General features: G+C 39.1%; 2 protein-coding genes across 2 annotated transcripts; both read right to left on the reverse strand.

Moving 5' to 3' along the window:
• Positions 1-1,061: 1,061 nt before the first annotated feature.
• dhrs13a.1 (dehydrogenase/reductase (SDR family) member 13a, tandem duplicate 1) lies at positions 1,062-5,822 on the reverse strand. The gene is made up of 5 exons (XM_052124799.1): positions 5,586-5,822; positions 5,272-5,390; positions 2,409-2,532; positions 1,952-2,278; positions 1,062-1,861 (listed from the first exon to the last, which is right to left on the reverse strand). The coding sequence occupies exons 1-5, from the start codon at positions 5,713-5,715 to the stop codon at positions 1,602-1,604; spliced, it is 960 nt and encodes a 319-aa protein (XP_051980759.1). The 5' UTR covers positions 5,716-5,822; the 3' UTR covers positions 1,062-1,601.
• Positions 5,823-5,977: 155 nt separating this feature from the next.
• LOC127642059 (PHD finger protein 12-like) lies at positions 5,978-15,570 on the reverse strand (the record flags this gene model as incomplete). The annotated part of the gene is made up of 10 exons (XM_052124797.1): positions 5,978-6,958; positions 8,626-8,764; positions 8,901-8,983; positions 9,068-9,166; positions 9,279-9,422; positions 12,871-12,990; positions 13,081-13,678; positions 14,875-15,018; positions 15,113-15,277; positions 15,441-15,570. Coding segments are annotated over 10 exons (1,972 nt in total), but the record flags the coding sequence as incomplete, so codon positions are not given.
• Between the last annotated feature and the right edge of the window lie 142 nt (positions 15,571-15,712).

Here is a 15,712-nt window from a genome sequence, read left to right on the forward strand (position 1 = left end):
GCCCAGTGATGGTATAAAATGGCAATACTGAATTATTACCATTTCCATTGTCGCATGAGAATTTAAATGCTACTTCAAAGAATATCATGGTATATCCTGTTCCCCCTAAACCACCAGCTCAATCATCACCCTCTGAGAAATCCCATGGAGAACTTTCGAACCTCCGACTCCGCCTAGACCTTCCGAGCCCTGGAATCCGCCTAGGCCTGTCGATCCCTCGGCTCCACCACAGTCCTTCAGCCAGTTGGCTTTACCGGGGTCCCTCGTCCCTCCAGTTTACATACAATCCATGTCAGGATTGTATGTGTTTTTGTTCATGTCTTTTACTCTTGTTTCTGTTTCCTTGTCATGTGATCTTGACATGTATTTCCCATGTTCTTGTCTTGTCCCATTGGTTCATTAGGTTGTTAGCAGTCGTGTTATCTTGTTTAGAGTCCTAAGTGTTCATAGGCTATCATTGTCATGTGTTCTCCCATGTCCCAGTATTTAACCCTCATGTTTGCCATTGTCGAGTATTGTTGGGGTAATGTTGGTTCTATAGTCATGTTTACATATTGGTTCATAGTCAAGTTTAGTTAAGTTAAGTCAAGTTTATGTTTTGTTCACATTTAAAGTTAGGGTTATTGGATATCACTTTTGTAAATAAACTGCACTTGGGATCATCACACTTCATTGTTATCGTCTCTGCATCTACCTTGTTGCCAGCAAACATTACAGTATAACAGTACAGCTCCTATATTTTTGAATGGGGAAAGACTGAAATCTCCAAAATGGCTGGTCAAGATTACGATCAAAGAACATATTTCCAATCAGCAGTTAAATCTTGACAACAATGGTATCATAAATTGTGCTTAAGTTCATGCAAAAAAATGAATTTCAGGCTGGTCCAGCTAATGTGCATGCATGTTTTCAAGTTGAGTGACAAGTGATGCTTGTTCATTTTTGATTGTGCGGTTACAGAAGTACTGAGCACATCAGTTGACAATGTCACCCATGAACCTTATAACACACACACACACACACACACACAGGTTTATCAAACAGTCAACTTTGCGATCAAAATTACTCAGTTGTTTTAGTGAAAATTATCAGCGTTTATTTATTGCATAGTGTTGGGTAAGTTACTCTAAAAAAGTTACTAACTACATCTACAGTGTAATTCGATTACTCCTCTAAATACTCTGTCTGAAAAGTAATTGCATTACTTATTACTAATTACATTCTAAAACCCTTATCAACCTTGACCAGATGATAAATACAAGTTTAGACATGAAACTGTTCTATTAATTCTTTCAAATAAATCCTATAAAATCAAATATATTATTCATGAACTGTCCAAAGAATTTTTATATTATAATATACATTTTAGAATTTAAATTCACTATTGTTTTATATATTTATATAAATATATAATCGTTATATATATGTTGTATAGTCTATACAGTAGTTAATGCAATTACATCAGAACTAACTAAATTACTGAAAAATAAAAGTAATTTAATTACTGTAATTAATTACTTAGTAATGCATTACACCAAACACTGATCGTATACAATGCATACAAATCGATACAGGAGGAAAGTAACTAGTGCATAATGAGCTCATGCTAAACCACAGAGGCGCTCGCTGACTTCCCAAAGCTTTTTGGCTGCTGCATCATCTCTGGCTTTAGCAGGAACCTTCTGCAATGCACAGTTAGAGAAGTAACTTCCACTCAGGTGCTCAATACCTTCTTGAAGTGCACAGTATAGAGAAGTCTGAGCTCCAGCATCCACATCATTAAAGAACAGCAGCAAAATTGGTGTCAGGAACAGCTTCCACCATATGCTGCTGTGACGACCAATCTCTGTTTTGATGGCTCCTGTAAAGTAACCAGTGTTAGGAGAACTTGTATGAAACCCACTATACATTACCAAATATTGCTGTTTAGTGACTAAAAATACACACTGACCTGGATGAAGACTGTAGCAGGTAACATGTGTGTCTTTCATTCTCTTGGCCAGTTCGTAGGTGAAGAGGATATTGCAGAGTTTGCTGTTGCTGTACAACTTCAGCAAATTCATTGTGGAATTTCCTAAACCCAAATCTTTATGAGTGTTAATGCAGTTGAAGTCAATTTTCCCCCACAAATGGGCCATTGAAGAGACAGTCACAACTCTGCTAGGACCGCACTCTTTTAACCGTTCCAACAGCAGAACAGTAAGCAGGAAGTGACCAAGATGATTGACACCAAAGATCTTTCCAAAACCATCCTCAGTCTTGCCCCCCAATACAAGTCCTTAAAGAACAGAGAAACAAAAAATACAAAGCTTTCAAAACTGACTTTCAAAATTGATTTTAAAATGATTACCAAGTTTTATAAGTTATTATTTACATTATCACATAAAAAGAAAATATATCACATGTACCTGCATTGTTGATAAGAATATCTAATCTGGATTCTCTCTTGAGAAAGTTCTCAGCGAAAGTCCTCACAGACAGCAGACTGGCCAGATCCAAGTGCATATACAACACATCTTTATTTCCTGTTTCCTGTGTGCCCATAAAAGTTCATTTCATTTGATCAAAGTTAAATAAGGTTTTATAGAAAAAGGTCTGTGGTAAACTTTAGTTGAAGATACTTAAACGTTGTTTTACACAGTCAATTTGTGTACCTCCGGATAATTCGTTTTCTCATTTTTGTCTTCAAAACCAACAAACATTTATCTAATTTCTGTTATCTTTCGTGAACATATTTCAACAATTTACATTTTATTTGTTTGTTTTTCCAATTAAAAAACAATAAAGAAAACACGTTTTTCATTCATCCATATAAACCGAGTTTATAAGTCAAATATTTGATTTGCACATAGGGCCTGACCCTCCTAATTACACTGATTGGTCAATGCACACATTGATCTTCATTTGATCATCCTCAACCCCTTCTATTAGTCCAAGAGTTCACCAGAGTTAAAGTTGTTTGTTTTTTTTTGCAGATAGTTTCTAATCTGCTGCATGTTTACTGCAATGCTATCTCTCATGAAGCAACTGCACAACTGGATACAATAACCTTTGGTACAAGCAAAATCCAAAACACCATAATTTAATCAAAAAAACATTTCTGAAGTCACAATTTAGAAAAAAATTAACTGAATGAAAGGAGAGGAAAAAGGTCTAATATCCATTCATGAAGTACACAGAAAAATAAATAAATAATTAAAGTTTCAAACCATTTTTTCTATTTTTGCATTTGGATCAGTATGGCCTGAAAACTGAACTGTGAAGCATTACACCAACCAGGGCCCTGTCCCAAATGGCACCCTAAGCCCATGCAGTCCTCCTTGAAGTCAGGACTTTGGTGACATGAGCAGACCGATGGAGTGCTAGTCAGCAAGTCCATTAGGGAAAAAAAAAAAAAAAAAAAGTCCATTAGGGTGCATGAGCTGTAAAAGCATGCATTTGGGCTGGAAGTGTTTTCTCAATTTTGCCCATTTCTTTCTAGAGGAAAAACAAGTAAATTTGTTATTCCGTTTTTGGAGACAAAAATTAGAAAACGAATCATCCGAAGGTACACGGAGCACAGTCATACCTCAAAAATGAATTCTGAAGCTGCCGTGTTTTCAAAAAATGTACATTGCAAACAAGTTGCTAAAAAAGGACAACAATTACCACAAGTGTGTGTGTGTGTGTGTGTGTGTGTATGTGCCTGATGAAACAGAAAACTAATGAGCCCCTTCAAGTGGAGTCGGAAATATTGTAATTATGAGTTCAGAGCACATGAATGATCAAGCGAATTTGCACTTACAAGTGTGAAACTCTGAATTCTAGATGATACACGAGTTGCCGAGATGGGATGTTGGAAGGGGCGCGTCGAGAGGAAAGATGATGGAAACAAATGATTACTTTCTCTCTCTTACTCTTACTGTAAGAGCTGTACAAATTTCTAACTTCAAGCATTTAAATCTACTTTAATCTTTCAGACAAGGTTTTGTCAAACCAATAGGTATTATAATACCAGGTCAGTATTTTGTACTACACGAAATAAAAAAACAATATCTTCTTTTTCCCAACCACCTAAGTTATTTTTTGTAATATTGGGGAGACATGCAGTTATAGCTATTATTAGTATAATAAATTATTTTGTTTGAAAGCACTGTTCATACAAAGCATAAAGTTTAACCCTATAAAGCCTGAAGTATGAAATAATAGTTAGAAAATGCAAATGTTTGGCTCAAAATATTTTTTATGTAAAAACAGGAAGGCGAAAGGGTCCTATAAGTGGGCTGGGGGCCCAATTGAGATGGCCTTGTATTTGACCGCTGTGGGGCCACATATTCAAGAGTATATAAAAATTTGTTTTCAAAGTTGATGGGACCTGACAGCCCAGGGCCCCTTTGCACTGGTCCGGCCCGAAATACACCTATGATCATATCATCTTGTGAAATGTGTCTATTGTAACATGCCTAGCATTCAAGTGACTTTAGTCTGAAAGAACAAATCCATTTTACATTTTCATATTTCTTTCTCTCTTTTTTACATACTGGTGAAGGCAGGAAGCTTTTACAGCACCAGTGCAACAAAATGATGAGCAAAGCCACGCATTAGGTGTGTAATATTTTATCTATCATTTTATCGTTCTTGTGCAGCCTCATATAATGATGGGAAATGTAGTTTTGTTGCAAACACTTATTGCTACATTAAACTTATTTTCTGGCTAATTTTACCATTATTTGTCATTAACTGTACAAAAAACTGCATACAAACTAAACTGCAGATTAAAAATCCTCAAGTAAAACTGAAATATTATAAATAACAATTGACTTCCACCATGACTCTTTAATTGACACCCCCCAACTCGGAAAGTCAGGGCTTTAAGAAAATCCAGTTTCCCCACTCGTAATTATGACTTTGTGGTGGCGATCGTCTCGTAAATATGATCATTCCAAAATTACTTGAATGTGCCAGTATACTATGAATTATTTTAAGTTTTGATTTATGAATGACTTATGCTGCCTTTGTGTGCTTTTTGGAGCTTCAGAATTTTGGTCACCATTCACTTGTATTGTATGGACCTATAGAGCAGAAATATTCTTCTAAAAATCTTCGTTTGTGTTCAGCAGAAGAAAAAAAATAAACACATCTGGGATGGCATTAGGGCGAGTAAATGATGAGATAATTTTCATTTTTGGGTGAACTACGCCTTTTGATTGTTTGGTTTTCTGGCCGTCCAGCGCCCCCTGGAGGACGGCCACTAATAGCAACAATGACCGCTGATCAACGAACCCGTCTCACCTTCTGTATGTGTGTGACAGCAGCCTGAGCTCTATTCTCATCCCTGCAAGCCAAAATCACTCGAGCTCCTCTACTCGCCAGATCCAGCGCTGTGGCTCTTCCGATACCCGTGTTTGCGCCTGAAAATAAATGCTTATTATATTTGTTCAGCCGACGAATGCACGTGCGTATAAGATTTATGCATTGTAAAATCCGCCTGCTGTATATTTTTTTAATAAACAGCAAAACCTGTTTAAAAACGATTAATCTTAAAAACAAGGACACAAGATTGTATGATGAGGACACATATTAATTCACGAAAATTCAACACTTACCAGTCACAATCACCGTCTTCCCGTGCAATTTTGCTGTGCTTTGACATTTAGACGGTTTCAAAACAGTCACGCTTAGCAGCAGGTACAATCCGACCAGTCCTCCGCAGATTAGTAAAATAGTAATAAACATTGTATTCAAACGATAAGTGTAATTCTTATTTTTGCATATGTAAGAGCACTTTCCTCTAGACTGAAACAGGAAGAGAACTGCTGAAACCAAACCCGCCCTCTGGGACACTGCTTTGAGATTACACAACTACATAATCATTGCTGATAATGAACCTATCAGCAGGACATCTGCACTGTTGCTTTGTTGCTTACATTTTCTGAAACTCTTCTAATCTTAGAAGATTATTAACCAGCTTAAATAATACAAATGTGGGCCAGTGGATTTCTAAAGTGTGTTATTTAAAATCTGGTTTGTATTTACATAGTTTGACACAAAAAACTAGTGAAAATTGTAATTATATAGCACATGAAACAGACACATAAAAGGACTGAACATTAAAATGGCACACTACAGAAATAATACAAATCGGAGCACCTATGTGCACTGAAGTCATGGGCGTGTGGAAACATGGCTATTTACAAGAATACTTACAAATATTTACATGAGTTTCTTCGAATGTGTTGGGTTAAATGAACGCCAGGTCTGACTATACACCAGATACAGTACATAAATAAAAGCTTCCGTCTCATGAAAAAAAGGCATGTTTATATAAAAACTATTGTTACTGGCACAAAATAGAACATGTTTTAATTTCTTTACACGTGTAAACTGCTTATTCGTTCTCCAAGCACTGAGGATGATCAACGTTTCCCTTTAAAAATGCAAGTTCAAAGATCTCATCTTTTGCATTGAGAAAAGAACACAAAAATCTATGTGCAACCTGCCAAAAGAGTCTCTGAAAGAAAATATTATAAAAACACCTCACCTCATGCAAGTGTATAAAGAATTAAATAAGTAGGAAACCGTTTAAACTCTGTACAGTTCAACGTAGAGGCAGGTAAGTGCTGTAGAGATTAAATTACAAGGTTGTGTTGGAGCGGTGGCGGAGGTGTGGCCTTGCTCAACTGCTCCCCCTGTTTGCCAAAAGTAGGAGTGAGGCTACAGGTTGTGATCTCCTCTTTAGGCGTTTTGCTGGCAAACTCTGTGATGCTAAAGATAAACTGCAAGCAGCCCAGTTTTATGTGGCTCCCATGATGAAGGAGCACAGTGCCTTCCCATCCAGCACCACTACCTCCAATCAGACTTGAGCCGCTGCTCTTACAGTTACACGGAGTGATGGAAGCATCTTGAGATTGGCAACTCATTACTCCACCCTCTGATACAGTAGCCACAGAGTCCTCCTGATCCTTTTTCTTGCAGCGACCTGGAAACACACTTGCATTATTGGCTATGTTTGGAATGGAATACTAGTACACTGCCTAAACCAGGAGTGTACTTTGGTCAGATGCGAAAGGTAGCCATCTGCGTACAGGACGAGTGACGCAAATTACGTCTTCAGCAGAGTGCTTGAGCACTGAATGCATGCAGCCTGATTTTTCTGACCGTTCGTTCTCCGATCACATAGTATGCGCATGTGCCTGGAATTATTTGCAATAATTAGTGGGTCCACAAGGTGGCAACACTCACAATTGAGCCATTGCTGTCATGAAAAAGCATTTGAATATTGTGTAAACGGCAGTAAACCACAGCAGACGAATGTGGAAACAACAAAAGTGGATTTGCACGTCAAGAGCTAGTGTGTAAGGAGGTCAGGAGTTACTTGCATTTGTATAACTCGAGTTTGAAGGACTATAAAAGACATCTTTATGGGTCTAAACTCCTGAAGATAAATAGTTGTCTTATTTATAAAGTTTCTTTACTTTTTCTCCCAAGCTTTTAAGTCCTCGTGGTCACGTAGTGATTCGCATTAATCCGGGAGGCAGAGGACGAATCCGAGCTGCCTCTGCATTGGAGACCGTCAATCCACGCATCACGTGGCTTATTGAGCGTGTTGGCACGGAGACATAGCGCATGTGGAGGCTTCACGCTAAACTCACCACGTGCCCCACCAAGAACGAACCACATTATAGCGACCATGAGGAGGTTACCCCATGTGACTCCACCCTCCCTAGCAACCGGGCCAATTTGATTGCTTAGGAGACCTGGCTGGAGTCACTCTACACACCATGGGATTCAAACTAGCGAACTCCAGGGGGGTAGCCAGCGTCTTTACCACTGAGCTACCCAGGCCCCAATAGTTCAGACTTTGATGGCAGTCGTAGCATTTGGGCTTCTTCTAGCCGCTAGCAAACACTAGCCTATCATATGTATCCTTCATTTGACAATGCACGCATACACAGGTGGTTAGCGCATGCAAGCTACAACTGCTATCATAGACTGAACTATTTCTAACTATTCTTGACAGCAAAGGCTCCAATGTGAGTTTTGCCACCTTGTGGACTCAATATTTAGTGCAAATAATTCCAGAAGCATGCGCATAATGCACGTTCAGAGTATGCATGGTTAGAAAAATCAGGCCGCACACATCCTATACGCAGGTATCTAGCGTTCACATCAGACCGAATTATACTTTAAGCTTTACAGCACACTATTTTTTAAAAACAGCATGTAAAACTATTCACTAAGCAACAAACATTTAAAACTCTTGTATTCTACGTTGTGCCACATGATCTCACTGCATTGCTGATTAATTGCACTAGTCACCTTCAATTATCTTAAAAATGAATTGTTTTGTTATTTGTAAACATTTCTTAAAACTCTTAGAAATGTGATCAAATTTATTAAAAAAGTACATGAAAGATCATGATGTAAAAAATTAAGGTGGATATTAATTCTGGTTCATTCAACATACTGGAAATGGAAGGTCAAGTTAAGAACATTGCATTGTTAGATATAATATTCCATGCAGTAAGCTCTGTACATTGCACAAATATAGCAGGTCATCTGGGTATTCTAACATACAGAAACAGCACATAACCAATACTGCTGCTTACTGTTCAATGACTTTCAATTTGAAAAACAAAAACTTACGGATAATATTTTGAACTTTGGCAAGAAGGCTGCTAGACGGGGTCTGGCTTATCTTCTCAGAAAAGTCACAAGAATATAGCACATTGTCGACTATTGTCCCATGCTCGCTATAGTTCAGCAATTCATACTGCTTTGTGTTCTGGAAGGAGAAAACATTTACATTTATTAATTTAGCAGAAACTTTTATCCAAAGCGACTTTCAAAACACATTCAATCACTCCAATGCAATGAAAACCATCTGTCTCAAAACTGTGATAATGTTTAAATTCACATACCTCATCATAAAATATACAGGCATGTTTCCCTGAAACATAGTTACAATGACCGTATTTTGTAAGGCACACATCCATATCAGCACCTGCACAGAGAAAAGCCAGTTCTATTGAACACTGCAGGATGAAGTCTTTGGAAAATCTGATTTTGGTCACAGGATGATACTCACCCGTCCCAATGTACAGACTCCGGTAGCACATGCTGACAGCTGATCCCTTTCCCGAGACCGGACAGAATGAAGCTTTTGCCTGCACCTCCCTATTTTGGGCTGTGAACAGAGAAATCACAAGTAAATATGAGTAAATATGCAGAGTGAAAGCAATATACATTCATGTTTAATGGCTAGAAATGTAGGCTGCATGATCAGAGGCTCTTCTTACCTTCACTGTGTTTTCTGTGAGTGAGTGACACCAAGAGGAGTGGGCTACTTTGAACAGGAGAGGTTTTTGATTCAAAGAGCTGTTGAATCCTCTGCCAGGCCAAGAGTTTGATAAACCTCTCATCCAACGAGTTGAGTTCAACTTCTGTAAAAGTTACAAAATGATTCCAAAAGGCAACAGCCAGGAGGATTTTTTTAAAAGGGGCCATGAAATAGAGAATTTTCCTTGATATTTAGACATATAAGCGGTAACTGTACTATAAAAAAAAACATACCGTAAATTTCACAACTCAAAACTTCATTCCCAGTCTAAAGAGTATTTATTTATATTTGCAACCCTGCTGACATGTCTCGTTTTGAAATCTGTCTGTGACATCATAAAACCTTGCTCATTTGTATTTACACATCCCACAACATGCATCATCGCCCCATTCGACCCACCCACAGATCAAGTCAAGAGAACAGAGGCATTGTGTAGCTAACTAATCCTAAAAACCACAGAGTTATTTTGAATTATTATTATTATTAAACCACAGAATTATTTTGAATATAAACATGAAATACACAGACTCTGACCGTTGCCATGTATCTTACCACTTTTAAAAGAGTGTCACGTTACAAACAATTCTTTCATTTCAGCTGCTGCATCTTGTTATTTTGAGCACAAACGCATGGATGTGTTCTATCACACATCTGCACTATTTTTAATTGTTGGTGTATGTAAACATAGACTAGATGGATGTCATTGGACTGATCAAAAATGCAGTTACACCATTTCAATCATGAATATTTCAAATGTCTTGACTGTTTGATAGTTTATGGTGCTGAGTGTTAACAGCTGTGCTTGAAATTAACGGTTTAATATATTTGGATTAAATGTGTTTCATGAGCATTATGTGAAAACCCTGAAATGTTGTAGAGCTTGTATATTCTCTTCCGATTGAGTTTGCTGAATTTGAGGGGCTGCGTGATGTTAGCTAATTATAACAGTGGGTGTTTATGTTGAAGTTTTAAGGAGGTGCTTAGGCCAAAACCGAGCGTTTTAGATGCTAATTAAACTAAATTGTGACTGTTTTGATGCAAAAAAATAAAAAAATAAAACCTTTTATAGCATTACAGGGTTTTTCCTGGCACAAAATGAGGTGGTGGTGGTGGTACCATAATGATCAAAAAAGTGAAGTTAAAAACCCATAAACGTTGGCTTTGTGTTAATACACTACTAATGACCTGGCAACTGGATACTAGTGTTAATTTTGTCAGCTGTTTTTTAATTTAGTCTCAATCCAGTGTCAAATGTCCATTTTATTTTTTTTCATATTTAGACAACCGTATACTATTTTTTATTATTTTATTTAGTCAAGTTTTAGTTGACAATGTCTAAGCTTTTTAATGTAGTTTTATTCAATGAAAACTGTTGACATTTTAGTCACAGAACACTATAAACATTTTAGCCATAAGAGTATTATTGATAAACATTTGTCAATCTTGTCATTCCAAAACCAATATATATACAGTGAGGGAAAAAAGTATTTGATCCCCTGCTGATATTGTATGTTTGCCCACTGACAAACAAATGATCAGTCTATAATTTTAATGGTAGGTTAATTTGAACAGTGAGACAGAATAACAACAAATAAATCCAGAAAAACGCATGTCAAAAATTTTATAAATTGAATTGCATTTTAATGAGGGAAATAATTATTCGACCCCTCTGCAAAACATGACTTAGTACTTGGTGGCAAAACCCTTTTTGGCAATCACAGACTTTTCTTGTAGTCCAGGTTTGCACACATCTCAGGAGGGATTTTGTCCCACTCCTCTTTGCAGATCTTCTCCAAGTCATTAAGGTTTCTAGGCTGACATTTGGCAACTCAAACCTTCAGCTCCCTCCACAGATTTTCTATGGGATTAAGGTCTGGAGACTGGCTAGGCCACTCCAGGACCTTATTGTGCTTCTTCTTGAGCCACTCCTTTGTTGCCTTGGCCATGTGTTTTGGGTCATTGTCATGCTGGAATACCCATCCACGACCCATTTTCAATGCCCTGGCTGAGGGAAGGAGGTTCTCACCCAAGATTTGACGGTACATGGCCTGGTCCATCGTCTCTTTAATGTGGTGAAGTTGTCCTGTCCCCTTAGCAGAAAAACACCCCCAAAGCATAACGTTTTCACCTCCATGTTTGACGGTGGGGATGGTGTTCTTGGGGTCATAGGCAGCATTCCTCCTCCTCCAAACACGGCAAGTTGAGTTGATGCCAAAGAGCTCGATTTTGGTCTCATCTGACCACAACACTTTCACCCAGTTCTCCTCTGAATCATCCAGAAGTTCATTGGCAAACTTCAAACGGGCCTGTACATGTGCTTTCTTGAGCAAGGGGACCTTGCGGGCTCTGCAGGATTTCAGTCCTTCACGGCGTAGTATGTTACCAATTGTTTTCTTGGTGACTATGGTCCCAGCTGCCTTGAGATCATTGACAAGATCCTCCCGTGTAATTCTGGGCTGATTCCTCACCGTTCTAATGATCATTGCAACTCCACGTGGTGAGATTTTGCATGAAGCCCCAGACCGAGGGAGATTGACAGTTCTTTTGTGTTTCTTCCACTTGCGAATAATTGCACCAACCGTTGTTACCTTCTCACCAAGCTGCTTGGCGATGGTCTTGTAGCCCATTCCAGCCTTGTGTAGATCTACAATCTTGTCGCTGACATCCTTGGACAGCTCTTTGGTCTAGGCCATGGTGGAGAGTTTCCTTTTCTGCATAATCGCAGTGCCGGTTTTTGGTCCAATCAGCATATCACAGCGCCGTTTTGTGGTCCATTCTACATAACGCAGCAGCTCATTTTAGCTTATCGCGGCCAATTCACCCAGTTTCGTGGCCGAGCCCCTGTTTCTCCCGATGACAAGTCCACCCCTGATCAGCCCCAAAGTGTGTTGGCCCACCGGAAAATGCCCGGTATACCAGATTACCATTCCAGCCCTGGATCTCACCAATGATGCAACATGCGAGCTGCAGACAGCAGGGGTAAGAGACGAGCATCTCCGTGTTAAGAGTGCGATCACCCGGTCTCGACTCCCACTCAGATTGGGTCTCTTCCGTGACTGGTTGAAGCAGCTCTTACCGCACAGAGAATGAAAGTTTTGGAGTATGTGCTTATTTACATATCACTTCAAGTATTATTTGAACTTTAATTAAGGATAAAATAAAGACATATCGCCAAGCTGTGATCTGTGTTTCTATCAGACACTCGAGCTGCAGCGCTCCTCTCGTCCCGTGTGTCATCATTATAGTTTTACATGATCTTAAGTTACGTTAAATGACATCAAGCGACTATTCGACAATGGAATTTTTTTATTATTATTGCCGAGATTTGTAATTACGAATGTCAATCCACCGAGTGCACCAGTAGTGTTTTCCACGAATACACCCACCAGAGTTTTTGACGAAATTTGACTGATGCGGCCGCCTAGTAATTTTCCATGCAGGAAAAACCCTGCATTATCATTTGACCTCAGGGGAGATAATAAAATCAAATAGCATTCATGACCCCTTTAACAAACATATAACCTGAACAGTAAAACAGAACAGAAACATACCTCCACTGCCCTGCATGATGTCCTTTATTCGGCCTGACAGCTCTGACACATCAGGGAGTTCTGTTGATGAGAACACGTTCCTACCACCTGCTGTGATGGAGTCAACACTCACCTTTCCACCTGAGAAAAGACAACAGCCATTCAGTATTTCTCTTTAAATTGGGTACTAATTAATCACCTAAAACCTACTGTACATAGACGTGAACTTACCAAACAAAGCAGAAGATGATCTCTGGCAGCTTGACCCGATGTCTGTGGTGATTTTTGGTTGCTTAATAACCTTTGCTCCTGTACTCGCAGGAGAAGCCGAGAGTTTTCCAGTTGCTGAAGCCTCGGAGGTTGGTAGGGATTTCTTGTGGTCTAATGGTGGAGTTTTGGGCTCAAATTTGACACATGCAGGAGGAGCAACCTCTATGCCCCTACAGGACTTTAAGCTGGAATCCTCAGTCTTGATAACAGAATCAGAGCTGGTGTGATTTGGTGGAGTAAGGGTGGTTGTGTGTGTTTTTTCATGGTCTGTGGTCTTCCCTTGGGTTCTAACAGCACCTTGCACCCCATTGGGCTGAACTAACCGGTCTACTGGGCCATTTGTGGTCCTACAGTTCTGACACAGCCCATCAGTACATGAGCTACAGACCACTTTGTGTACAACGTACTGGGAGCCATGCGAGACAGCACTCTGGCAGGAGTCTCTGCTGAGTTTCATATCTGTCTTTTCTGTTTGTTCTGATTCCCATGTAGATGATGTTTGCCTTCTCCATAAATGCTTCATGATGTTGCACTGTAGCGAGATGACATCTTTGAGCCACTACATTGGAGCATAAACAAAAAAAGTGAGGGGAAAATGCGATTAAAGGGATAATAAACCCAAAAATGAAAATTAATGAATTTACTAACTAGGGATGGGGAAAAAAATGTATTCACCAATGCATCATGTATTTTCTTCAATGACTTTGAATAGATTCTCAAAAATTCTGAATCAATTCTGAATTTAATGTAAAATGTGGCAGCACAGTGGCTTATGTGCACGCCAGAGTTGCTAGAAACAAATGGTTAGATGGGCATATATTAAAGCCAAGCGCACACTACCCACGACTGTTTGCAGACTGGGTGTATAAACCAAGCAACCATTTGTCCCTGACTGAAACCACGATACTGAAATTTATTTACAAACTCGCACACATAACAACTAGAGAGTTTATTCCTGATAAGTCAACAAATAACATAAAAGACAAGCTCACACCCGGTATTGCACTGATTTGCACAGAACATGAACAAACAACTGGAAATATAAATGAGAGGTTTGGGAGAAGTGGGTAATGTTTTAATTTCTTTTTTCAGTCTCCTGCTTCCAAATGCCTTCCTCTCCTCTTGAGCTCTCTCTATATTTAATTGGTTGTTGCTCATTGGAAGTCACTTGCTTGTCGCCACAGTGTGCACACCTGATGACATGAATTTTATGGATATTACATGTTTTGTTCACTGCTGTTCTTACAAACTGTAAAGGGCCAATTTGTAAAATAAAACAAAAGTTTATAATTTGTATGATGACAATCCTGCCATACAAATACTGTAACTACACAGTAACAACACCAACAAATTAGCATTTTATAGTTACAGAATTTTCTTAAAATCTGGACATAGTTGAGCTAGACTTGTCTGTCACATGACAAATTGTGCAGTTACTGTGTTTTGCCTTTGCACAGCAGAATAATCAATAAGAAGAACATATAGATGTATCAGAAATCATTTTGGAACTGGATAGTGACTCCCTGAATCAAGAGGTGCCTAAAGATTCCACCCCCGTTACTAACCCTCAGGTTATTTCAAACCTGTATGACTGTCTTTCTTACACAGAACACAAATGGAGATGTTAGGCAGAATTTTAGCTTTAGACTCCATTCACTTCATTTTTCTCCATACAAGGAAAATTAATGGTCATTGAACCTATGATGTAAATGCCCATAATTAAAGAATGATAAAACATAGACAGCTCAGCCGAACCTGTCGTTGTTCGTCTTCACTGGCTAAGTACTGCGGAACACAAGGTTCTGGAACACCAGTACAGATCAATTCCCCTTCACGGATTCCAGCTGTGGGCATTAGGATAGGTGGATTTTGGTACTGTGACTTTACAGCATCAGGAACCTGCAAAAACCAAAGGGTATCTTGAATAAGTCAAACAGAAAAAAGCATACAGACTTGTGCCATGCAGCGAGTTTTTTTTAAGCAGATGGATAACCTTCAGTGTCTTTCTCCTTCGTGTGTGAGTTGACTGCCAAAACGGGGGGTGTGGCCGATGTATTTGCTGCAGGAAGTCGACCTTTACTGCATGCTGGGATATGCGGTCCTGAAACTGGTCAAACAGCTGGCAACGGTTGCTAAGGGTCAAGCTTTTCTGGTTTAGCTGTGAGGAAGGAAAGTACAGAGAGTCTGTTCTGACGTTTATAGGTCTTTTGTGGTTTACTCTGTTCTATACTATTATATATACATTTCAGATTTGGAAATGCTACAATTAGAAGGCTATACATGTCTTGAGTTTGTTTTACATAGGCAGGCTTGCTTACTACCAGGTGCTGGATGTGGTTGGGACACATCCACCTGCCTGTAGGGAAGGCAGTGAGAGGCGGGTCCACACAGTCCATGTGAAACAAGAGAGGGCAATAATCACACTGGATCAGTGGAACCAATCGGCAGCTCCTGTGAGAAAAATAAAATAAAAAGGTCCAAAATAAATTTTGGTTGCCTAAAACCTCAATGGAAAATGTGGCAAGCCCAGATGAATGAAAAACCAGCACTTGCAAAGCAGTGAAAAAAGACTTATCACAATTAAGAATGCAAA

Source organism: Xyrauchen texanus, unplaced genomic scaffold (assembly GCF_025860055.1).
Source record: "Xyrauchen texanus isolate HMW12.3.18 unplaced genomic scaffold, RBS_HiC_50CHRs HiC_scaffold_332, whole genome shotgun sequence".
Classification (NCBI taxonomy): Eukaryota; Metazoa; Chordata; class Actinopteri; order Cypriniformes; family Catostomidae; genus Xyrauchen; species Xyrauchen texanus.